Genomic DNA, 27,648 nt, shown 5'->3' on the forward strand with positions numbered 1-27,648 from the left:
ACAACTCGAAGGTGCGCCCTCGTCCGTCGCCGCCGCTCGCAGCTCGCCCGCTCCGACCCATGAGCTCATGAGGCCCGTGTAGTGACAGTGAAGCCACGAGCATGACGGTGGCTTGCGCGCAACCGTCGCCGCAGGAACAACGGCGGTTTTACCACATTCTAGAAAATGACTGAAGGTCGTCAACATGACAAGGCGGTGAGTATGAGTATTTATGCCAAAGCAAACTTCGGCGACAATACCGGATCGCGTACGCCGTCCGTGACTGAGAATGTTAGTTATGCTGACGATTAGTAAGTAATCTAGTTTTTCGCTGTTGCTACGTTATGAGTAGGTATTTATACCGGCTTTCCGCACGTGAAGATGGTACGCATCAACATGTGCTTGTACCAGTGTACGTATACTTTCCTTATCATTCTTATCAAATAAATGGAAATTACTGATTAAGTCGGTGTAGTTTAAAATGTTTAGGTACAGTCGATTTCGCAAACATATTCTTGGACCAAGGACACAAGAAAATTATAAATGATCGTGTTTACATGACTAAGAACTTAATAAGTATAAGTAGTAACAAATAGGTGTTCCCACTTACATACTTAGGCCAGTTAGGCCTACCTAACCGACGTTTGCAAATTGCTGGTATTTTTCACTTATACCACAGCTTATACTTTAATTAAGGCGCAATTGGAATTGCCGATTTATTTATCTTATTTTTAATTAAACATTTCAAACACGTTACAAAAATATCAAGTGATAATAAATTGTAACGTATGAAAGTTATGAACAGGCCCTTAGGATGTTAAATATTAATTCTTAGTTAAGTAGATTCGTAATTTCGTTCGGAGGTCAAGATGCTGGTTTATCAATGAGGCAACCTGACCTGTAATGTAAAGGGGTCAAAATACCTAATTCTTTTATAACACCTCACACCTTTTATATGACGGTCAACCAAGTCTTGGCACAAAGAAGGCGCGAAATTCCAATTTTCTACGGGAATTAAACCTTCGCCCCTACATTTTCAATCAATTTTTAAGTGTTATGGCTCGTAATTATGATTCCGCCAACGCAACGTCAAGTTTAAGGTACCGGCCACACCAGACCGTCGCGTGTCTCGGGGGCCTCGGGGCGCGCAAGGGACGTCTCCGCCACGCCGCCTCAGTGTAATTTAACGAGGTGGCGGCGGCGCGGTGGCGGCGACGGGGCGCGGCGTCGCTTGAGGCGCGTCTTACGTCTTTCCTATACAAAATGTACTGAGGAGACGTTTTTTAAATTACACTGAAGCGGCGCGGCGCAGGCGGCGCAGGCAACTCAAGCGACGCGCCGCTAGCAGACACAACTCGAGCGTCGCCCAGCAGGCCTAGCACATGATGGCCGCGAGAGTATGTCGCCGCGAGATAGACTACCTGTCCTTATGTCATTAATACAATTAGACAAAGACGTGTCATCTATCTCGCGGCGACATACTCCCGCGGCCATCATGTGCTAGGCCTACAGGTGGCGCGCCGCTTGATATATAGGATGTATTATTTTATCAGCAACAAAAATATGTGATGATATTGAATTAAGGCAAAACAGGACATATAAACGCTCTCCATTATTTCCTCCCTGGTTTATACCTATGTACTTATTATTATTATCAATATCTGTGTCGCACGTCGCACCGTTTTGCTTTTTTGGCATGTTTGTTTTTACCAACGCAAAAACGACGGAGTGGTATAAGTTTGACGTGTCTGTCTGTCTGTATGTCTGTGTGTGTGTGTATGTCTGTGGCATCGTAGCTACCAAACGGATGAACCGATTTAGATTTAGTTTTTTTTTTTGTTTGATAGCTGAATTAGTCAGGGTCGGGAGTGTGCTTAGCCATGTTTCGTGATAATCGGTCCACTGTGTCGGGGTTTTTTTTTCTATTTTTTTATGTTGTGGTTAGGTTATTAAAGAAACAAGTTGAGCCTTTCAGTTGGTCAAAACGGCTAAATTTAATTTGCCACAAAGAAAGACGTGGTATGGTATTCAAAACTGAGATCAATTATTAGCCAAAATATCGAAACGGTCCGACACAGATTATTTCATCATTATCCTGATTGAGAGGAAGTTTTTGAGAAGGAAACAATCGGGAGCGAAATCTCGATTTTTGTATTTTTCATTAAGTACGCAGGATTTCTCGCCTGAGCAGCAATTGTCCTTATCGCATCAAATTTAGGGGCGGGGTTTTAGTGTCTAAATTCGTACACTGAAATAAAGTGATGATACTATATAATTTGATAAGAATTTATTTTTAAAACATTAAATAATTAAAACATTAAAGACATTCAATGTATAATCTAGTGAAGTGAGAAGTTATTGATATAACAGAATTTTGCACAAAATAGGTTCACCCCTTTGATGTTAAAAACGCCGCCACTCCAAAACAAACGAACCGCACACGAGCAGACGACATTGAATTCTATTGCGCGGCGCGAAGGTCGAAAGCCGCGCCCGCACCTGGCCGTGTAGGTAGCCAAGAGGCTGCACGTGCTTTTTCCTTTGAAATCGCCGACGACGCAGCTGTGAACGCAGGTGCCGCCTTCCGCTATCTCTTTTATTTATATTTCTGTTTCAACGGTTAGCCGTTTGCCAGCCGGCAATGAAGGTTGTTTTTTATAACCGAGTTCAAAAAAAGGAGGAGGTTCTCAATTCGACTGAATGTTTTTTTAGGGTTCCGTAGTCAACTAGGAACCCTTATCGTTTCGCCATCGCCATGTCTGTCTGTCCGTCCGTCCGTCCGTCCGTCCGTCCGCGGATAATCTCAGTAACCGTAAGCACTAGAAAGCTGAAATTTGGTAACAATATGTATATCAATCACGCCAACAAAGTGCAAAAATAAAAAATGAAAAAAAAATGTTTTATTAGGGTACCCCCGCCCCCTACATGTAAAGTGGGGGCTGATTTTTTCATTCCAACCCCAACGTGTGATACATTGTTGGATAGGTATTAAAAAATGAGTAAGGGTTTACTAAGATTGTTTTTTTGATAATATTAATATGTTTCCGCAACAAAATCAGCCTGTATAATGACGCATCGCGCCGTGTTTTCGCCTCTTATGTGTAATTTAGATTGCGTCCGCGCCCCGTCCGCGCCTCGTCCTCGCCACGCCCGCGCCCCGCCACGTCCGTTGTGTTTATTTTAGACGTAAGACGCGCCCCCAGGCGGCGCGGCGCGCGCCACGCCGCCGCCACGCCGCCTGGGGCGCGCCTTACGTCCTTCCTATACAAAATGTACTGAGGAGACGCTTTTTGAATTACACTCAGGTGGCGTGGCGCCGACGTCCGTTGCGCGCCCCGAGACACGCAACGGTCTGATGTGGCCGGTCCCTAAGAAGGCACGCGTTTCATGAAGTCAATAGGGAACTTTACTGTTCTTAAAATAAAATATTTTTACTATTTATTTATTAGTAATTTATTTTTAATATTATTACCTTGCACGAAATAAAGCATCAGATAATTATAAGAAAAACGTGAACAGCTCTTATTTTAAAATCCAATTTCTATTTAATAAGTCAGGTAGAAATATATAAAGTAACTGAATTGACCGTGACGTCACTCAATTCGATTTCATATTGATTCCATATTAGCGAGTCGTTCAAATTCGTTTTGACAGTTCTTAAAAAGAAGCTGATTTGACTAGGAGGCAAGTAGCTATTGGCCGCTGAGCCCTACATTTTTCAAATTTGCCGCCTTTTTTTGTGCCAAGATTTGGTTGACCTAGCTAGCTATTTATTAGCTAGTGTAAAGTGCCATTAGCTACTGATTATTAATCAATCATAAGACCATAAGTGTACACCCTATTGTACGTGTCTCTAAAACTACCCTCCTCTTAACATGTATAGCCTGTCTGTTAGTGTTAATTTTAAGGAATTTATAAATAAATAAATAAATATAAGTATAACTCCTGTAAACTGATAGTCTTCATAAACGAATACTTTGCTTAGAGCGTGCGCTGCGCTGCTGTGTCTTCAATTTTACAGAATATAATATATAATATACTAGCTTTTTCCCCGCGGCTTCGCTCGCGTTAGAAAGAGACAAAAAGTAGCCTATGGCACTCTCCATCCCTTCAAATATCTCCACTTAAAAAATCACGTCAATTCGTCGCTCCGTTTTGCCGTGAAAGACGGACAAACAAACAGACACACACACTTTCCCATTTATAATATTAGTATGGAAGTATGGATAGTACAAGTGTCAAAATTGGAGGTTGTGGGTACAAATCAAATCAGCAGATTTTCGTTTCAGTGGGAAGCTCAGACCATTACCTAGGCGGTTTTATTTGCTTGCCTTATTATTTATATGAACACTACCTACGATATTCTATAAGTAATTGATTATTACGAAACGCTTAATTAGGGACGATAATTGAGAAGAAAGAAACGCACGATATCCTAACGAGAAACAAACAATATCCTAAATAGATTTTTCTGTTGGTTAATTTGGACAATGGACAATGTTCGACCTGACGAACATCACTATTGTACCCTCTTGGTATTTTTTACTGAATCACGAATCTCCAATGATTTTGATCCACGTGTATTGAGCACCGAGAGGAGGCTTGAACTCACGACTTTGACTATTTTTCGCTAAATTAAGCGTTAAAATATTGTGTGGGTCTCACCTCACGACCGCAAAATGTATGGTTGGTATTTTGGTACCAACACGCACTTCAAACTCTGAAGATGCAGACGAGAAAGCGTTCTTCTCATAATAGTGTACCCCGACCGCAAACAATAGTTATTTGTTTTACAAGGGGTCAAAGTTATTGATGAACCGCACGTTCCAATATTAATACCCAAGCAAGCGAAATATTCTCATATTAAACCATTTGAACCGCGAGCATAGCGTTCAACCCTTTTTGAACGGAATGGAGAATGAAAGGGGTAAAGTCTAGGTAAACTTAAATGGATAATTATGATATGGTTAATTCATGTTGTTTTTTTTTCATAGCCAGTCCTTCATATCTAAAAAACATTGCCGGTTATAAAAATTACACCTTGCATATACGTTACCATAGCAAAACTGTAATTATTTTAGGTATGGAACACCATACATTTATTACAAGACTACTGACTAGTAATATAACTATTATTTACGCTGATAAAAGTATTTTCATCACATTTGCTGTTTAAAGGTATCATTGCGTCTACGTGTACTGAAGCATAATGTACTATTTTATTCCCAAGGGAATAATGGATTTAGTTTTAAAAATTAATATAATCCGTACAATTACTTCAGGCAAAGGATGTTTCAATCTGCCAAGGATTTTTATTGCACAACCAAAATTTTACTATGTATTAAGCTGTAAAATATATTATACGGTATGAAAAATGCATTTTATTTATGTTTTACAATTATTTCAGTGTGTTTTGCATTTATTTCGTAAAATTTAACTAAGATAAATTGTTATAATTTACAATCTGACAATATGCTCTCTACTCGCGCTTAACCGCGGGCGTACGCGAGGCACCCACCGTTGCCTAGCAACGGAGAGTACAACAGATCAAAATAAAGTACAATTTTAGTTCAATTATATGATTTATATGCTTTTTTGAACGTTGCATTTAATTTATATGCAGTATTTTCGTGTTTGTTTTCGTTCAAAAAGTGTTTGTTATCAAAAACAATGGATTTAATATGAATAATCTGATGTAGATCAAGATACACTACTGGTCGCGCCGCCGGTTGAAGGTTTTGCCTTATGACTGTTTCCTCTGTATTTTTCTCTCAAATGTGATGAAAAACATTGTGTGTAACTCGGGGAGTATGAATATTACTAACTCGAGTCTTTAAATCGCTCCGGCAAGCCGTCGCGATTTAACTTACTCTCGTTAGTAATGTTCAACTTCCTCCCCTTGTTGCACAATGTACTATTACCTTCTCAATAATGATACGAGTATATAAAGTACCTAATGATTGTGTATTCTTGCTGAAACGAGTATATTTAATACAAAATCAATTTGATTAATGATGTCCTTTTACTTATATCTTTCCGTGTGATTAATCTATATAGTTAATCAAGACATTCAACTTTTAGTTCCTTCTAAAAACAATTGTAATTGTTTTCTATGAAAATATTTTAATTGAATTAGCTAGGTAAAAATTTTAATCGTTTTTTTTATTAAACCGGTATCAGCTCGAGCCGGGGCAGCCGCCTTTTCTACTGTTTCATGGGGAACTATCTGCCTAGGGGCGCTAGATCTTTAAATCCGTATTTCACCTCAGTCATTTAATTGTGCTTTAAGAATACAGGAAAAATAAGATGTAATAATAAGCAGCATATAACCTGAAATTAAAGAGTGACAACATCGTAGTGTCGCTGTAGTTCCTTTCAAATCAAAATGTGTGAAAAAACCATAAAAACGTGACGAATTACGATGTTGCCACTTTTTTATGTCTACCTACTCTTTTTCGCTAAGCTGTACCTAACAACCTGCCTGTGTGGCCTGTGTGGTGACGGGTTACGAATTTCACCACCCCCTTTCTTCCCGTGGGTGTCGTAGAAGGCGACTATGGGATATGGGTTAAATTGTGGCGTAGGCGAGAGGCTGGCAACCTGTCACTGCAATGTCACAGTTTCGTTTTCTTTCAACCCCTTTTTTGCCAAGAGTGGCACTGAAGCTTTAGTAGTTTCATGTGTTCTGCCTACCCCTTTATGGGATATAGGCGTGATTGTATGTACTGTCCGCGCACGAGTTCCGTGCATTCGGGGGCTGAGGTAAAGGGAGGGTGTACCCCGCGCCCGTGCGTCGCATCGCTCCCCACGCTCGCCCGAAAACAGTGTTGGGGACGAATTGAATGCAAATTTATCGAATCTTGTCGCTACACACTCTCCCAAACTTAGTTTATTTTTGTGGTAAAAACCACATATTTTTTACTTAAGTACCTAATTCTCTAGTCGTAAAGTTTATTGTTACGCACCATCTGCAATTCTGCACGTTTGTGTTATTGATGTTAGCGTCATATTATTATCGTTACGTGTTTATTACCTCTCTTTTTCGTTTTGTCTAATACCTTTTGTCGGGTCTTTATCGGCATGAGAAAGCGATGCCATCTGCTTGCAGTATACAATTGAATAAAAAATATTTTTTTAAACACATACTAATCCGGTTATTATGATTAAATATATAACTATATTATAATTGCACTAGTTTTATTTACTTCATTATATCAATTGTACGTAAATATAGAATTAAAAGTGGATTATTAATTTTAATTTGATTAAAATAACTTAGTTCATAGTACCTAATCTGCCCTACGAAAATACGTTGCATATCATCGACAACTATATCGACAAATTCACAGCTCTCGGTCATGTCACCCAACATTCCTAACATTCCTTCCGCGTGCACGGAACTCGTGCGCGGACTGTATGTACCTAACAAATTAGTAAGCAATATTATTGTAACACAATAATTTGATTAGCAGGAACTAGCAGCACACAGCACAGCACGGGCAAGCACGTCCGATTCTAGGCTTATCTCATTCCACGAATTTTGAATTTATAACGTGACCTATACTTGGACTTTTCTAACGAAACAAAGGAAAATTACTTAAGATTAGTTTCCGGCTATTTGGAGGAAACAGTCGGTAAAAATAGCCAAGGTCATTTGCGTCACATCGGTAACGTCTGACAATATGTGCGAGTATTCATCCTGGTAGGTGTAACCATAAAAATGGTCACTCGAGCAATTTCGTCACTACTTTGAAAAAATCCTGTATCTGACACTGTTATTCAAAGTTGAATGAAACGCAGTAACTCTATTTGCATCGTACATAGTTACTACATAGTTTTTTTTTTTTTCGAAGTACAAATAGTGACGATTTAGTGCAGTGCAAATATAAATAAAACTTATTTGGCTAGCCGATATTGAAAATAATGTTGTATTCCGCTTCTTAAAAGGGGCTAGGTAGGTACACCAGAAAATTAGATGATGCGATGATTGATTGAAGCGAATGGGAAGTTGACCATGCTCTTCTTTGTCTTATATGTATGTTCTTGTGAATCAATCATTCATTTATTTTTTAGCTAGCTCCCTATCGCTCTTATGTAGTGGCACGAGTCAGACTGCGTTTCGATACTTTCGATCACCTCGTAACGTCAACGATTGTCATTTCAGTAGGCCTAGCACATGATTGCCGCTAGAGTATGTCGCCGCGAGATAGATCACACGTCTTCTTCTAATTGTATTAGATCTCGCGGCGACATACTCTCGCGGCAACCATGTGCTAACACTGCAGGTAGTTCATGCATGTACGAGTAAGCATTGTGGTATGAAAACTATGAAATGGATTGTGATTCGCTATCTTTATGGTCGGCACGTGTTGCTTACACGGACATTGTAATACATACACGACGGTTTCTTTATATTTACATGTATACATACAGGTGCTTCATGAATATACTACTGTATAGTGTATATGTTATGGACCAAGTGATAAATCGGGCATTATACATAATGCCCGGGCATTATGAATAATGCCCATTGTGAGTGGGCAGTTTGATAATAACTTTTCAAATAATTAGATTGCCCGGGCATTATGCATAATGCCCATCCTCTGTTGGGCAAAGTAATAATAACACATCGGACAGCTCAATTTTGCCCGGGCATTATACATAATGACCATCCTATGTTGGGCAAAGTGATAATAGCATATTGTATAGCTGAATTTTGCCCGGGCATTATACATAATGCCCATCCTCTGTTGGGCAATGTGATAATAACATATCGAATAGCTAAAGTTTGCCCGGGCATTATACATAATGCCCATCCTCTGTTGGGCAAAGTAATAATACAACATACAATCAACATCAACATACAATCACGCCTGTTTGCCATAAAGGGGTAGGCAGAGCACATGAAACTGCTAAAGTAATAATAACACACCAAATAACAGAATGGGATATGGGTTAAATTGTGGCGTAGGCGAGAGGCTGGCAACCTGTCACTGCAATGTCACAGTTTCGTTTTCTTTCAACCCCTTATTTGCCAAGAGTGGCACTGCAGCTTTAGTAGTTTCATGTGTTCTGCCTACCCCTTTATGGGATACAGGCGTGATTGTATGTATGTAAATAACAGAATTTTGCCCAAGAATAGACATTTTATAGATTTTTTTTTTATTTTATTTACACAAAGAAAATTACACAGTATGAGCAACCATACTAATATTATAAATGGGAAAGTAACATTACGCCCGCGGCCTGCTGAATGGATCACCGGAATCTGGCCACCGCAGTTTCCCCTTTTTAACCGACTTCAAAAAAGGAGGAGGTTCTCAATTCGACTGAATGTTTTTTTTTTTTTATTTTTTTGTATGTATGTTCCTCGATATCTCCGAGAATTGTGGACCGATTTTCAAAATTTTTTTTTTGATCGAACGGGTATAACCCCGAGATGGTCCCATTGGCACCAAGTCAGGGTCTGATGATGGGATCCTGGAGAAATCGAGGGAACTCTTCAAATGTTATAGGCACATGTAATGTTTTTAGTGTATTTTTCAAAGGTAAACCAGTATTTACGCCTGATGGTAATAATTTTATGTGGCTGAGCTGATGATGGAAGGTCAACTCCTCAATGGTTAGGAGTTAAAGGATAATTCTTTCACTAGTGTACATGTATTCGGACTGATACGTATAATATCAATAGGAACCACTAAAAATCAACAAATAAATAAACTTTTTAACAAAAAATAAAACCGCCTTCAAAAATAAGCGCGTTACAAAACACGGAGAAACTAAAAAGCAAAAAATAATAAACCTTTGAATTCAGATTTCTTGTCGTATTGCAATAATCTAAACATCCAAATTATAAACAAATCAATTATTTTTGGAGTCGGTGCCAGCCTGCGTATGGTTGGGTGGGGCAAACAGGCAATAGCAAGGCGACGAACAGGTCTGGTACCGACTGCAAAAATAATTGATTTGTTTATAATTTGGATGTTTAGATTATTGCAATACGACAAGAAATCTGAATTCAAAGGTTTATTATTTTTTGCTTTTTAGTTTCTCCGTGTTTTGTAACGCGCTTATTTTTGAAGGCGGTTTTATTTTTTTCGACAACCTTTCCGACAACCAACAGAGCCACTCTTCAAGTGTTGCTCTGTTGTCGCACCGTGTGTGCGCCCGTTTTGCAGGGCCCACAGGGGACAAGTCCGACATAGACCGCAGAGCAGAGCTCGCCTCCAGCCTTAGTGAGACATAGATGATGTCGGGGGAGGGTGAGAGCCATAAGGCAGAGCTACCGGTAAGCGCTATCATAAAAGTGTACTTTCACGAATGGCAAAGATGATGAAACATGATGTTCAAGTGTCCCTTTCTTGCTATTAATGTAATGCTTTAAGGCTTTAATGTATTTTACAATAAATTAAAAAAAATGGCTTATTGATAATGCCTTCTATGACATCAATGAATTCCTTGAAATGTAATATTTAGCGCGATAATGTATTTAAATTATATAGAACACATTTATAAATTTTATAATTTAATTCTTAGAGTAATAAGAATTACTTAGTAATAATGAATGTTTATGTTTCTGACGTGTAATGTATAAATGTGCAATATCAATAAATATGAATATGAATATTGTAGGAGAGGGATAAAATAGCACGAGGTAGTATCAAAAACCAATTGTTATTAAACTTAAATGATGAACTAGCTCTGCAGAATGCCTCCACAAACATTGTGCCGCGGTAGGCGGGGCCGGGTTATAATATTGTACCATTTGCAAATGGTGGTCAGTTGGCTTAGTCGGGTTCTGGTACTCTCGAAGCAGAAAAAGGGGGGTTAACTTATTACGGGCAGCTGCAGTATCATAATGCCCGGGCAATGTGATAAAAAATGGCGTTCAGGCAAACTTGTTAAACTTATTATCAAATTGCCCAACAATCACGTAGCAGTATCATAATGCCCGGACAATGTGATAAATGGCGTTCAGGCAAACTTGTTAAACTTATTATCGAATTGCCCAAAAATCACGTAGCATTATCATAATGCCCGGGCAATGTGATAAAAAATGGCGTTCCGGCAAACTTGTTAAACTTATTATCACATTGCCCAACAATCACGTACAGTATCATAATGCCCGGGCAATGTGATAAGAAATGGCGTTCGGGCAAACTTGTTAAACTTATTATCAATTTGCCCAATGGTCACGTAGCATTATCATAATGACCGGGCAATGTGATAAAAAATGGCGTCTAGACAATGATTAATCACTTTGCCCAATATGGCTAGGCATTATTCATAATGCCCGGGCATTATACATAATGCCCTTATTAATCACTTGGTCCATAACATATACATACAAAATGGTAGGAATTAGTAGATTGTTTAACCAAGGGGGTTCACCTGAGCTAAACACTTTTCGTGTCAAATATAAGGAAAACTACAGTAGGTATATAGGTATTTCTTGATGGCCACTCTAATTAACAATTTAGATAAAAGTATCGTTATTTATGAAATAGGGAATTAAATATCGGAATAGAAATTGCATTGAACTAAATTTAACCAATTTTAAATTCTTTATCCTGAGATAAAATATCTTGGAGGAAAAACTACAATATTTTAAAAACATACATATAGCACTTTTTATAAAAACATCAACTCACTTTCCGAGCATGAGATATGAAAAAAAAAATTACTACAATAAATCGGCAAAAGAAAACAAACGATCGACAGCCCATTGGCTATCAGTTTTGCATGATGACGTGCCAAATACAGGGACCTAAGTAAATATTGCCTGTCATAATAATTACACCCCGTATTTCGTCATGAACACGCGTTCAATTGAATCCTCAATAGCTCGGCGATGCTATCGCAGTCCGCACGTTGACCTTCCCTGATTGAAGGGCATTATGGCAGATTGGCAGTTATATATGTATCTATTCTGATATCATAACAGTCATAACATAACCACTCTGCACTAGTGCCTAGTGCAATGCAATGCTAGGATGTAGCGTAGGCGAGATGCTGGCAACCTGTCACTGCAATGCCACAATAGTTATTTAAAAAAATTGTGTTTCACTTGGCGGCATAGTTTGTTTAACCTTCGTGCCTTGAAACCCTCGCAACGCTCAAGATTCCACTTTTTGAACCACACGCTACGCTCGCGGTTCAATATTGGAATCTTTCGCTTGGTCCGGTATCAATATTAGCACGTGCGGTTAAACAACTTGGCCCCCATGTAAAACACAAATATGTTTCACCACACCGACACGCTCAAAATACTGACTATAAAACATCAAACTAAATTACATCTATCAATTTACTCAATATTTATGATTCAGAATCATCAGTTATAGGTAAATCCTACCAGCCAGCTCAAGATGTCAAGTTAAAAGTTGTATGAAATTACTTTGCACTCTTGTGGATAAAATGCAATTTTGCTATCTGTTTTCGAATAGCAAAGTGCGCCGGGCCTTTACCAGTTGGTGTGGTGAAATAGTTATTTGTTATACAAGGGGGCAAAGTTGTATTTTAACGCCGAATGTGGAATTGAAAAACCAGCAAGTGAAAGGATTCTATAGTTGAACCACGAGCGAAGCGAGTGGTTCGAGAGAATAGAATCCTGAACTTGCGAGTTTTTTAACACACGAGAAGTAAAATACATTTGCACCCGAGTGTAACACAAAACTTTTCCCCTCACTATAGCGAGGAAACTACGACGAAAAAATGCGTTTATCACTGCTTCCAGTAGTTCCACAGGTGGTAAATCATCTTTATTACTAGATTCACCTACTTTTATCAATTTTAAAGCAGTTAATTTGTCTTTATTCAAGGTCAAATTACTTTACCCACTAGTGGATAAAATGCGTTTTTACCCGCTGGTATTAAAGGACAAAACACGTGTTTCCGAGCTAGTGAGGGGAAATTCAAATTACTTTTCTTTCAACCCTTTAACTGCTAAGAGTACCCCTTTATGGGACTGAAACTTGAGTAATTTCATGTGCTCTGCGGGCTCTGCCTACCCCTTTAGCGGATACAGGCGTGATTGAATGTACTACACTAGTGCAATGCAGACATGCTAGGATAATTGATATTTTTCCCCTCACTAGCTCGGAAACACGTGTTTTGTCCTTTAATACCAGCGGGTAAAAACTAATTTTATCCACTAGTGGGTAAAGTAATTTGACCTTGAAAAAAGTCAAATTAACTGCTTTGAAATTGATAAAAGTAGGTGAATCTAGTAATAAAGATGATTTACCACCTGTGGAACTACTGGAAACAGTGATAAACGCATTTTTTGCGTTGTAGTTTCCTGGCTATAGTGAGGGGAAAAGTTTTGTGTTACACTCGGGTGCAATAGTTATTTGTTATACAAGGGGGCAAAGTTGTATTTTAACGCCGAGTGTGGAATTGAAAGACGAGCAAGTGAAAGGATTCTATAGTTAAACCACGAGCGAAGCGAGTGGTTCGTGAATAGAATCCTGAACTTGCGAGTTTTTTAACACACGAGAAGTAAAACACATTTGCACCCGAGTGTAACACAAAACTTTTCCCCTCACTATAGCCAGGAAACTACAACGCAAAAAATGCGTTTATCACTGCTTCCAGTAGTTCCACAGGTGGTAAATCATCTTTATTACTAGATTCACCTACTTTTATCAATTTTAAAGCAGTTAATTTGACTTTATTCAAGGTCAAATTACTTTACTCACTAGTGGATAAAATGCGTTTTTACCCGCTGGTATTAAAGGACAAAACACGTGTTTCCGAGCTAGTGAGGGGAAAATGTATTTTACTTCTCGTGTTTTAAAAAACTCGCAAGTTCAGGATTCTATTCTCGAACCACTCGCTTCGCTCGTGGTTCAACTATAGAATCCTTTCACTTGCTCGTTTTTCAATTCCACACTCGGCGTTAAAATACAACTTTGCCCCCTTGTATAACAAATAACTATTATCGCATGCGGAGTACATGACCTCTTCACATCAAACCATATCTTTAGTGATCCCGGATTAAGCATTAATACAGGCGTTTCATCGATAATGTAAACGAACCTATCAACCTACCCTCATCGTCATATATTGGTCCTTTTTAGTAGTGTAAACAGTATTTGAAATACCAGACAATACTTTCGTCGCAGTATAAAGTACTTAGTGATTTATATAGGATTGACAATCTTCATACTTAAATACTATTGTAACTAGTAACTACACGATGATGCCTACAAATTTATTTTATTCAAAATGTGTATTGACGTAAAATAAAAACACGTTTACTAAGATCGTTTTTTGATAATATTAATATTTTCGGAAATAATCGCTCCTAAAGGAAAAAAAGTGCGCCCCCTCCCCTCCCCCCTCTAACTTTTGAACCATATGTTTAAAAAATATGAAAAAAATCATAAAAGTAGAACTTTATAAAGACTTTCTAGGAAAATTGTTTTGAACTTGATAGGTTCAGTAGTTTTTGAGAAAAATACGGAAAACTACGGAACCCTACAGCTACACTGAGCGTGGCCCGACACGCTCTTGGCCGGTTTTTTGTATGGGCTTTGTCTGTTCCGGTAGATATCATCCTTGGTATTACGAATCATGTGTTTCGAATTAATGTAGAAGGAAGTAACGGGAGGGGAAAACCGAGGAAAAGGTGGATGGATTGTGTGACAGATGATATGAAACAAAAGCAAGTGAATGATGAGATGACGGACGATAGAGAGGTATGGAAGAAAGACATGACCCCAAATGATTGGGATAAGGGCAGGCGAATGATGATGACTTTCGACTCAGTACCAAAGTACGTAGTTACAGTAATATGAGTAACAATGTTTATTGGTTGATTGATCTCAATCTGAGTGTGAGTACAATGATCAATCATTTAGGATTAGGACAAACGCTTTGTAAATTGGCAACTTGAGACTTTCTTTGAACTTCCTTCTTAAGGCCGACGTATGAATAGTATAGCTGTAAGATGAACGCATTAAATATAATAGGGATACCTACACTGGCGGCTCGATGCGAATATAATATAGGTACTACGTTGTAGTATTTTATGCAACTGGCGTTTGAGGTCGAAAAGGCGAGTGGCGTGAGAAAAGACGCCACGAGTATTTTTTGACTCGGTTAAACACCGTTGTATTATAATGTGTCCAATGCGCGCAGCGACGTAGACGCATTGATGATTTAATTTAATTATAAATTGCGAAATCGCGCGGCCCTGCCGCTGCCGGCAAATTGACACGATGGCAGATTCTAAACAGGGTCAACCCATCGTAAACGAGTTCCTCGCTTTTCTGCAAGAGAAAAATAAACTGCTGCGGGAAGGAGCGATGGATGCGGCGACTGCTGTTCAGATGTCTTCGCGCGCGTCGAAGTTCACCGTGGAAGACATCTGTGTAGCGAAGAAAGTGTTGTGTGAGTTCCTTGGAATAGCCGGCACCTATGTACCTCACCGAAGAGGAGACGAAACTGGGAAGAAGAGCCTGGAGGACATAATGAAGATCCTCAAAGACTTCAACGACCGGATTCCGGAGTTTGTGGCGACGGATATCTCCAACATTTCGTCGTACAATCCGGACAACGTCGACGTCAGATGCTTGTTTAAGGAAATCGTGGCCCTAAGAACAAGTTTAGCCGAAATGAATACGAAGTTTGAAGCTAGCCTAATTACTATTTCTGAGTTACGTGAAGAAATAAAATGTTTGCGAATTGCCCCAACTCAGACAGCGGCTTCAAATTTCAAGTCTGATAATCGACCTGCTGACAAGTCGGTTTGTTTGCCTGTTGCCGGCGCAGTAAAATGTGTCGCACGCGCCGATCCGCCGCCCGCGCGCCCCCGCGCGTCCGGCCGCCACATGTCCCAACAAACTCGCGTCAGCGTGCATATGCTGACGTTGTCGGTGAGTCCGTCGCAACGAACCGGGTAAATGCACCTGTAAAGGTATCACGGGCTCCTATTGTGGAAAAGTCTGCCCGCACGAATGTGGATGAGGAGGGATTCACATTGGTGCAAAAGAAGAGCAAGGCGCGCAGGGCGCCTCGTAAGACTATGTGTGGCAATGCGGAACCAGTGAATTCAGGTCTACGGATTGCTACGCCGAGTAGGGCGCTCTACGTGTCGCGCTTGCACTACTCCGCCGGGGCTGATGAGGTGGTGGAGTACGTTCGCCAGAAGACTGGCTACACGCTGAGAGTGTTCCAGCTACAGTCGCGCCACTACGTGCACTTCAGTTCGTTTGTGTTGCGAGTGCCACGGCCGCTGCAGGACGCCATCGCGAGTGCAGACTTCTGGCCGAAGGGCGTGGTGTTTCGGCGGTTCCGGGGCAACCTGCCGAACCCTACGCCGTGTCAGACGACGCAACGGAGCCACGCTGTTACCACAGTATAAAGCAGTAATAACTCTTCTAACAAACTTCACTCCGCGCGGTGTGTCGAAAACTACTCTCCATATGCACCGAATACATGCGAAACTGGTAAGTATTGGGCTGGACAGTCGGGGCCGCGTTCGCGCGCTGTGTTGACGTGTTGAGTTCGGGAGAAAATGACGTCTGCACCGAAGATATATTTTCGTTACTGTAGTGTTTATGGGTGTATGGAGAACAGTTCTCAAAATGCGGAAATGTCAGAATATTATTTAGAATGCCTAGACACCCAGAAAAGTAAGTGGTTGTTATATTTTTGCAGTGTTAGGTACATTATTGCTTACGTAAATGGCGTAAAAGTGAGATTTAAAGCTAGAATGACACATTCAAATCAATAAGGATTTATCTGTAACGTCATTTAGGTAGATGCTGCGATCTATCTAGCTCGAAAGTTTGGTACCTACTTAAATATTGTGCAAACATCTATTCAAACATTTTATGTAAATACGATTTCGTCAGTATTTAAGAAACAAACATGTACTTGAATCTTTATTAGATAAAAAGGTAGAAAGAGCGTTGGTACTAGCATAGCGCCATACACAGTTACTACGAGTAGGACAGTAGCACAGGTACAACCCTGCGTGACCTTGCGCAGTAGTAACGACCGCGTCGCCGCTGCCGGAGATTAACTACTGATTTATCTTTATACTGTGCTGTTACGTCGTCGCCTAAATAGAATATTGTTTTTTTTTTGTCTGATTTTTACTGTTGTGCTATATTTATACCTATTGTTTTTATTTTTTAGTTTCACAGTGCTTTGGTTTTACTGTTATGCTGTGTAACTTATTTGAATAATAAATAAATAAATAAATAAATAAATAAATAAATAATACTTTTTCTACGACCATGCACTTACTTTTTCATAGTTTTCTAGAATAACTTTCGTGTAATTTGCATTGTTTCCTGTATTTTGACTTGTCAGCCTCCCCTCTGTTCCCACGCACCCTGTCGCTCGCACTCTCCCGCGCCGCCGCCAGCCCCCGGCGACCCGCGCCCCCGCTATATCAATTTAGTTTGGAACGTCTTACTTGGTCTTACCAAGGACGATTATAAAGGACCAGCAGAGTCCATACTAAATACCGTACCCCGTTGGCAGCCGTAAATCTATGTCACTAGATGTCACTAAGAGTGTCATTTGAATAAAAATGTCGTTTTTTTTTAAATACGCACGCGGTAGTTCAACGGCATTACAAGTGATACAGTGAAAAGTATATAGATGACGCTAGGGGCCCGTGTCATGTTTCAGTCCCTGTTTACAACGCAAGCCATCGTTCTTATTTTGAATTATGACAATCATGCAAAAGAGTACCATACCATACTGTCAAATTTTCTATCTCTTTCATTTTGAGCGTGACGTCAATGATTAGTCATATTACTTTCAATATATTTAAAATTTAGATTTTAATGAGGCCATTTCGAACGGTGTTTATGATAGATATCATATTGACAATCAATCTCCTGACCGTCTCGCTCACACCAATCCTATCCTATATTTGAACAAGTGCGACCGAAACAGTTGAGTATTATTGAAGATTTTTGAATGTCTAAAATCTTATTGGTAGAACGTTGTCGAAAACCCGCTTTTTCCATAAAGTGTTGGCGCGACGTCAAGTGGGTGATAGGCGTACGAGCAAGTACGCGTTGGATGGTCGACTACTATGCGCGGCGGTTTTTACGCGTACTTTGACCGTTTTCACATTATCCGATCCGATATCGGATGTCGGAAGGATTTCAATAGAAACAATCCAAGATGGCGCCTGTAATGTATGGATTATCGTTCCGATATCCGATATCGGATCGGATAATGTGAAAACGCACTTACGGTGACACATAATCGAAAAAGGTCGTCGAGCCATAAGTACGCATACTTGCTCGTATCGTACGTCTATCGCCCACTTCAGACTGCGTTTCGATCGGCGTTTAGCGTCAATGATTATCAGCTCGGCTTCATGGCTTTACGAACCTTAGCTCGGACCATCGAATATGAAACTTATAAACTTCTTTATACACAAGGGTATAAAGAAGTTTACAACCAGGTGCTCCATGATACCATTGCACCAATCTGTCGCCAGCACCGCTACACTTCAACGGCCAAGTCACACAACATCCATACTAATATTATAAATGGGAAAGTGTGTATGTCTGTTTGTTTGTCCATCTTTCACGGCAAAACGGAGCGACGTATTGACGTGATTTTTTAAGTGTAGATAGTTGAAGGGATGGAAAGTGACATAGACTACTTTTTGTCTCTTTTTATATCCCCCCACTTCCTTAGAATGGAGGATGGAAGTTTGTGGAGAGATTTTCGAATTTAACGCGAGCGAAGCCGCGGGCAAAGGCTAGTTAACTATAATAATAAAGAAATTGCAGTAAGGAACTTTATGTAGATTTTATTACTTTTTAGAGATAAACAAGCAGCTCCATCGAGACAGCTATTTTTTACAGAATGTTTTTGGTGGGATATACATAGGCATAGGTATATAACACTAACAAGGTATCTATTGTCTTAGTCCGTTTTCACATTATCCGATCCGATATCGGATGTCGGAAGGATTTAATTGGAAAAAATCCAAGATAGCGCCTGTAATGTATGGGGTATCAGTCCTACATCCGATATCGGATCGGATAATGTGAAAACGCATTTAGTCTCATTAATTATTACTTATGTCAGAGTTTAGGTTTATACGAGTACCAAACGAGTAGTATACGAGTAGAAAATATATTACCAAAACAATACAAACTATCATTAATTTATTATAAAAACGTAATCCAAAGTGCCACACCTAGTCGGCCAGTGCATGGCCGACGCTGCCGATGGTTAGGTTGCTCGGAGTGACATACAAGAAACGCTGAACTATCCGCGTTGTGTCCAAGACGAAGCCTGACCGACGAAGCTAGCAAGTCTCTCTACATGTTAGCTGAAGTACTGTCAAACCGTTCACTGTGATTACTCAGATTATTATAAGCAGAATGATCTTCGAATGAACTTTCTGGACAATTGAGATGCATGGGCGCAGTCGAAACCAGCTCGCCCCTTCAGCCGTGTCCCGTTGAAAATCGGAAAGATTCTTTTCTTTAGCACATTTAATGTTTACAAATTGGATTCGCCTTCTGTCACCTAAACTGGTAAATTTATGTATGCGGTCATTGGTCATACAATTATTAATTTATACAGTTATTAATTCTGTATCTCTACTCGCATTGCTGCTGCGATTCTAAAATATTTAATATCCATATTATGAATATTCAATAAATCATACAATGACATTTGTGATGTGACATGGATGTCACATCTGTTGGCACAATGATTGCGTTTTGTTGAACGTATATTTGAGCTCAACATATAGGTTTATTATCACTAAGTATATTATATTAATGAACAACGAAACGGATGTGACATTTTCCTAGTCCACCAACGTCATCTAGTCATTTTATTTGGCAATAATTAGACAACATGCGAACAAACTTAGCCAGCGAAGCGATCACAACTACGTCGAGGCCGACCAAAAAATATAATTTGTAAAAATTGTGTTTTGAGCGAATATTTTGATATTAAAATATAGTTTTTTGATAGTTATTCATAGTATAATATAAAAACAAGTAAAAATATGGGTGAAAATATGTTTTTTTCCACTCCCGGGTTACGAAACAACGCCATCTAGTTTTAAAGCAAAAACTAAGCTTTTTTCAGGGGTACGCTTTTTTGTATGGGCTATATCAGTCTAGTATTAAATGGTCCTTGGTCTTACTTAGGGCTTCTAACCTCCAAAGTAAGTTTGACGTCATATTTTTGGACATAGTATTCGGCGGTTAAATTTCAAAATTAGGTAAATGTCGAACCTGATCCATGTTGATAAAATATTACTTACCTACTTTCAGTCGTCATCAATATAAGGCCTTTCGTCTATTTTTTTTAATACTACGTCGGTGGCAAACAAACATACGGTCCGCTTGATGGAAAGCGGTCACCGTAACCTATGGACGCCTGCAACTCAAGAAGTGTCACATGCGCGTTGCCAATGCCAACCCATTAGAAACTTGTACACTCCCTTTTGCTGTGTTAAGTACACAGCAAAAAGGAATGTACACGTTCCAAGGAGGGTTCGGGTTGCCGACGACTCAAAGGACAAGAGACGGAACAAATTTAGTTCCGTAGATCCTTCCGTCACCGCACCCTCGTTGAGCTCTGGCAGCCTTACTCACCGGCAGGAACACAACACTATGAGTAGGGTCTAGTGCTATTTGGCTGCCGTCTTCTGTAAGGCGGAGGTACTTCCCCAGTTGGGCTCTGCTCTAGATCCGACCTGCCACATTTTTGGCAGAGAAATTGCGATACCCCAGAAATAAATAGGTTTAGGTACCTTGATTAATTACTCACTCAGATAGTTAAGAAGTAGGTAAGTATTGCATTCGAACAGGTACTATTATTTTGATTTGTAATTCCTAGCAAAAATTTCAGTAATTATTTTGTAGGTATAACAATCATGCCTTTATCGAACTCAGCAGTGCATTAAAAACGGTAATTTGCCTACGGATCGTAAATACTTTTCATTGGCATGAAATTGCCTAGGAATTGGTGTTTGCTTGGCTCTGTAATAACAGCCATTATTAAAATGACATTTGAATAGGTTTAGTTGTAAAGGACACGTCGGTAACATCAGTAATATCAGTATCGACTATCGAGTGACCAGTGGATGTTGTAATCGTACAGCATGGACGATGATCAAAAAGTAAGTATACCTACAGCACACCACGGACACTGGCGATCAAATATATTGAAAGAGGCGCATTACTAGCACACAGTCTTAGCTCGTGTAGGTGAACGCGTACTATGCTTGTATGAGTGAAATATGACAGGTCGACTGTTCGTGTTTTTGACAAGGTAACCGAGAGGGGGTGGGCGGCACTTTCAGCGGGGAGCGGGAGTGGCCATACTGTACGATAGTACTCTTTATTATACTGTGCCTACAGTGAGATGGACGAAGTACGACATATCATATTAAGGGTCGCACACGACACAATGACGACAACATACCTTACCTCATGTTATAGTATTGCAATAAGCATAATTATAAATTAGGCGTGTTAACCGCAGTTATATGTATTACCAAATACTAGGTAAGTATTTACCTACCTACATATAATATAAATGAAATATGACGCTCGTTGCTGATCGAGTAAACTCATTCATCACTGAAACATAATAAAATATTAAATTACAATCGGACGGAGTGCCACTCTGTAGACACCAATTTTATTCTACCCATGCAGTTTCGTAAGAGCCTTCACAGTAAATAAACAACCATGGTACGTATAAAACCTATCTTAAGAAGTGTAAAATTTACTGGCTGCTATAACGTAGGTTATAAAAAAAATACAAATATGCATTATGTCGTAAAATTGCATGTGCAGTTTAGGTACATGCTCTGTCGGTTCTTGCCTAGAGTATTTTTCCGATATTTCCACATTTGATCTGTGAATTCTGATATTTATAAAGTGAGTTTAGTAAGGTTTTAGTACTGTGAAAAAATCACCCTGCCGGACAAAGTTGTTGACAAATATTGAGTGTTGTGTGCGCCCAAAGAAACAAAACTTTTGATGTCGAATCCCTTCTATTTTCATAGCAGATAAAAACTACTAAACGCTAAAGTTGTAAGTAATTTGCACAAAGCCGTGTTTATCGCCAATTATTTACAAATCTGCGAAACCCTGTACTTAAGTGGAGAGGTTATGCATTGTCTCAAATCAAGGAAGTAGGTACTCAGCGACCTTCGTGTCTTAACACACTGCTGTGGCCTTGACCTTTCAAGATTCTAACGTAATTTAACTAGAATTAGACAAAGTAAACTCTAAATTACTTTCCCGTGTAGTGACGCTACGAATGACGGCATCCCTTTTCCTCTCCCTTGGGTGTCGTAGAAGTCGATTGTCAATAAGTTCAATTGTGTTGAGAGCGATGGGATAGCTACTTACGATTGCAGTGCAATGAACAATTTCGTTTCCTTTTAAACCTTTTATTGCTAAGAATGGTACTGAAACATGGTCAAAACTGGGCACTCGTGTTCAGTGGACACATACGGCACTGTAGTTAATAGTTAAAAACATGGAACATATTTCGATTATCTGAAATTACCCGCCAGTCGAAATGACGCCACGCATTCTTCAGAAACGTTTCATAATGCCAAGTTATCTGCCTCTTTTCTTTTCCTCATTTATTTAGGTTTGATGGATCAATTATTCACTGTTTAACAAAACTGTCCAGTAAAATGGTATTTTCTTTTAAGTACAACAAACTGTTCAAACATTATTATTACCTATACTACATCGACAAATGACGTGGTGTGGAGTCAGCCTGTAATGTAAATATACATCACCAGCTAAAATACATTCCCAAATTAAATGTAAAATAAGAAGGTATTTATTGGTGGGTCTGGGTGTGATAAAATTAATTAAAAAACGTTACGTTTCGTTTTCCATTGAACGTGTGACGTTCCACGAGTAAAGGTTGTCCTATGGTGGTCTGCGTTTACGCCGCGGTTATCAATGACGCGCAAACTAATTTTTCTTCCCGTCACATTTTTTAAACAAGTTGTGTCTACATAAAACTTCTACTACTCGTTGGATTGCACATTTATTGTAGTCAAAATAGAATTATGAATAGCAAACCATATTTCTCATTCCAGATGTGCATACGCATCTGGCTGGAGGTGGGTCACGCGTGCGAACCGCAACGGTCGTCGTCGGGCCGCGCGGACTGGCGGGTGTGGGTCCGCGGCGTCGCCGGCGCTGACATCAGCAACTTCGTGCATAAGGTGGTGTTCCATCTCCACCCGCCCACAGAGTTCGTTTACCCTAAGAGAGGTTAGTTTGTACTAAAGCTGTACAATGATCCTATTCCCGGCACCAAAATGTAACGTAATAAATACTGGAGATGAGTGTTCCGAGCCATACTTTCCTTGTTGGAAATATATCATGTCTTATCGTCAGCGACACCAGCAACTTTGTGAATAAGGTGGTGTTTCATTTACACCCGCCCACGAAGTTCGTTTACCCTAAGAGAGGTGAGTTCGTACCTACTGAAGCGACACAATGATCCTGGTTAGGGCACCAAAATGTAACGTAACATGGAGATGAGTGTTCCGAGCCATACTTTCCTTGCTGAAAATACCTCAGCAATGTCGTACATAAGGTGATGTTCCATCTCCACCCGCCTCCGGAGTTCGTTTACCCTAAGAGAGGCGAGTTCGTACTAAAGCTATACAATGATTCTTGTCAGAGCACCCAAATGTAACGTAACAAATAATAGAGCTTCTACGATCAGAGCCAATATGTACCTTGGAAATATATCGTCTCTTATCGTCAGCAACACCAGCAATCAGCATACAATGATCCTGGTCAGGGCACCAAAATGTAACGTAAGATCAGTGTTCCGAACCATACGTTCCTAATTTCATGGCCGTTCCTTACTAGAAATGGTCCAGCTCTTATCTTTAGCAACTTTAGCAACTTCGTGCATAAGGTGGTGTTCCATCTACATCCGCCTACGGAGTTCGTTTATCCTAAGAGAGGTGACTTTATACGGAAGCCGTAAAAAGATCCTGGTGAGGGCACCAAAATGTAACTCTACAAACTACAAACTTCATGTATAAAGTGTTATTCAGTAATATGAAGCTGGTTATGCAATTTAAACCTGACCCTAATGATCCTGGTCAATGCATCAATATTCAACGTCATTTTTAAAAATACTGCTAATTATGAAGAAAGTGCTTAAAATGGATCGTATTGCTCATAAAGTAAGAATATTAGATATGTCTGCTACTTTTTCTATATCTATTTTTTTTTACTTGACCGTTCCATGGCTGGCGAAAAGATATTACATTACATGCATAATGGTCATTGCATAACTTCGTGCAAAAGGTGATCTTCCACCTTCACCCGCCCATAGAGATCGTTTAGCTAGAAAATAAGACGTTCGTGTTATATTAAAAACTCGCCAGGGTGAATTAATGATGTTAGTCACGGGCGTCACGGCAACAAAATGTAATATCTACACTATGGCAAAGAAAAGAGATTAGAAGTATTAGAACCAAGTTAATTGCGTATCTTAATTATTTATATTGACAGGCGCAGCGTAGACAAAGGCCGATAATGAACATGCCATTATGACTGAGTGTTTATTATCTACACTTGTATGTCTACGTGGAAACTTCAATTTATATAATGAACAAGCTTATTTAAACCATCCTCTTCATGGCATACACAATCATGAGTACAAACTCATGCAGCCGAAAATGACATCGTGGTATGCTTAATAATCAGACCAAAGCCCAAAATTACCCAGATATACAGTCTTATCTGATTAGCTAGACAGTTCTAAACTTTAGAACATTTTATTAGGTACGAAAAATAAACACTGCTCTAATGATGATTTCATAATTAAATCTAAATTTACCTAATTTTAAGACAACTGGACAACTAGGCACCATCTAATGTTGCATGTGCGGTCATTGCTAATGTTACAGTAGTAGAGTACAAATCACTGTGACTGTTGCGATAGATTTTTATGAGGATACCAAAAACACTTATATTTTACATTAAATAAATATCTATTGTAGGCATTAAATATGTGTAATGACTGTAATGAGCGTTTGCGAAGAAGCAGTCGTCTGAGTAATATTTAATTTATTTAAAAACACTTATTTATTTATTTGATAACATATTTCAATGACATAAACATGTTTAACGGCTCATAAAGTCATATCACCTTTATCAGAATACACATTAAGCACGGCTTTAATCGCAGCCGGATGCCAACTGTATTGTTTTCTCTATAACGTGAGATAATTTCATTTATATTACTTAAATTACATCACCACTTTTCGTATTTTCAGTTCTCCAAGAGCCGCCATATGAGATTCAAGAGTCTGGCTGCGCGTCCATCGAAATCCCTATCCACGTGTACCTGAAATACAACGCCAAGCCAAAGAGGATCCGGCTAAAATACAGCCTGTTGATAGAGAACAGCGCGCGAAGCTCAGAGTCCCGGTGTATCTACTACGACTTCGGGAACCCGCCCGAGGAGCTCCGCCAGTGTCTCATGAGGGCTGGAGGCGAAGTCATCGCCAGAACGGGCGCGCTCACACACCCCGGCAGCTTGCTGGTAGTGCTCTCCGACAGCGGCGAGGAGCGACCGCGACACAGAAAACAAAAGAAGTACGAATTCGTCGAACCCATTCAGACCAAAGAGAATTACGAGAAGAAAGCGTACGACTGCACAAAGTGCGAATCGTCCGTGGATTTCAGAAGTTTGCTGAGACAGGTGTCGATGACGGAGGATGAGATAAAGCACGTATCGCAGCTGTATTTATCGTACAGTAGTTATGAGAAGTCCGGTGACGCGCTGCCGCTGCCGCCGCTATCGGACCCGATTTATCAGGTGCCGGAGCTGCCAGCCTCGCTGCGCCGCGCGCTTACCAGCGTCGAGGCCGACTATGCGATGCAGTGACCCCTGAGCTCTGTATTCACAGGCTTGCAAGAGCAGAATCACATTCATATTTCTCAACTCTCGCCCATGCATGACTGATGTGATGTGAATACAGGGCTTTACACAGAGTGAATCACTCAAGCGAAGCAGTAGGTATACGACGTATTACCTAATAATTATTATTTTGCAATCAATAATAAGTATACCTACTGGATCGCTTGAGAACCGTTCTCGGCCAAATTTTTTGCAACTAACACAATGGGTAATAGTTGCCACCGCTCAGTAAGTCAATCTCGTAGTCTACGGTGCCATTTGACACTTGCCATTACAGTTATCTTTATACCGTTCTTATTTTAATTACGTTTATAACTAGCTATAATTGTTGTTAATGTGTTTGTCCGAAGATTTATTTATTTTGTGTTATCATTATGAAGTTGTTTAAGTTACGATACGTTATAGTCATATAAAAGTTCAAGAGTAATATATTTTTTACGATAATTTAGTCTGTTACTAAGTGTGCTGTGACTAAGATCTCAGATTACTTGTTTTCACTAAGGACATCTTAGGTGATAGAGGTGCTAGAGTATTTTTAACTCAAATTCTATCTATATTTCTATACATAGTAGGTAGGTAAGCAGTTTTGCGGCGCAACATGTTTTTGGCTGGTTTATATTATTATGTTTACGTATAATTTACGTTTGTTAAATATAATGTATATAAATTATAACGGAGTTTTGTTGTCGACTGTTAGTTATGTCTGAGATGTAACTCAGACATAACTAACAGTCATCAAATATTGTGCAACTGCCAAGGGGTTGTCAACAATCATGAATTTCATTTAATAAATACCTATTATACATATAATAGCGAAGTACCCACGTCACCGCGTTCGTCTGGTCCAGAATGTGTGTTCCGATATTTGTGCGGATATTTGAGAGCCTTTAGCTTTAGCAACTCCGATATACAGGGTGAAATAAAAAAGGACCATTCAAACTTTGGATAGCAACCATATAGCATATGGGACAAATGCTGAAATCGCGTAAAAAAAATTGGCATAGAAATAAGCGGCACCATGACAGTCGAAATGTTTCATACATTTCAGCCAATTTTTTTTCGCGATTCAGCATTGGTCCCATAATAAAAGTTTTTCATTATGACCTCAAAAGTCGCTATGCAAAGTTTGAACGGTCTTTTTTATTTCATCCTGTATCTGATGGCGACTGTATGTACCTTACAGCGATGCCACACTGCTTCGTGGGTTCGTGGGTATATAAGTGTTATTTATTACCTTTAACCATCTTTCTGCTAAGAGGTACAGTAAAATAATGAAATAACGTTTTTTTTTCTCTGTTACTAATAGCAGGAAATGTTCTCAAATAAGGTAAATAAGTAGAGAATACCTGTCGAAAAGAATCGAAATTTTACGCAATATTTTTACATTTGTAGATCATTAAAATTAAGCCATCTAGCTGCTAAACGTGGCAGAGACATATAATTATATACGTAAAGCTTTCTCGGTCCTTCGTAAGAGCACTGAAGGCCCGGCGACCAGATAGATGTAATTAGGTAGTAATAAAATAAATCCTGTTTTAAACACATTTATAGTACAGTCCTGGCAACAGGTAGTCAAATATATGGTACATCATTTTAATACAGATTTAGCGTCTCGTCTGTTTTGTTAACTTGTATTATAAAAATCTAAAATAATTTGACTTAGTAAGTTACATTTCCTAAATAATTTAACTATTTTTCTAGGCATAATACCTACACCAATAGAATTTC

General features: G+C 39.4%; 1 protein-coding gene across 1 annotated transcript; it reads left to right on the forward strand.

The window, feature by feature from the left end:
• LOC125233951 (protein ENL-like) lies at positions 1 to 27,237 on the forward strand. The gene is made up of 3 exons (XM_048140125.1): positions 1 to 195; positions 23,066 to 23,243; positions 25,274 to 27,237. Exons 1-3 carry the CDS (start codon positions 166 to 168, stop codon positions 25,885 to 25,887), a joined length of 822 nt encoding a protein of 273 aa, XP_047996082.1. The 5' UTR covers positions 1 to 165; the 3' UTR covers positions 25,888 to 27,237.
• The last annotated feature ends 411 nt before the right edge of the window (positions 27,238 to 27,648 follow it).

This window comes from Leguminivora glycinivorella, chromosome 15 (assembly GCF_023078275.1).
Source record: "Leguminivora glycinivorella isolate SPB_JAAS2020 chromosome 15, LegGlyc_1.1, whole genome shotgun sequence".
Classification (NCBI taxonomy): Eukaryota; Metazoa; Arthropoda; class Insecta; order Lepidoptera; family Tortricidae; genus Leguminivora; species Leguminivora glycinivorella.

Excerpts from the sequence above, each read along its gene's own strand:
- LOC125233951 (XM_048140125.1), top strand. The coding sequence starts at position 166 with ATGACTGAAGGTCGTCAACATGACAAGGCG. Across the intron at positions 196-23,065 it reads GTCGTCAACATGACAAGGCG|ATGTGCATACGCATCTGGCT; the intron begins GTGAGTATGAGT and ends TTCTCATTCCAG. Across the intron at positions 23,244-25,273 it reads GTTCGTTTACCCTAAGAGAG|TTCTCCAAGAGCCGCCATAT; the intron begins GTTAGTTTGTAC and ends TCGTATTTTCAG.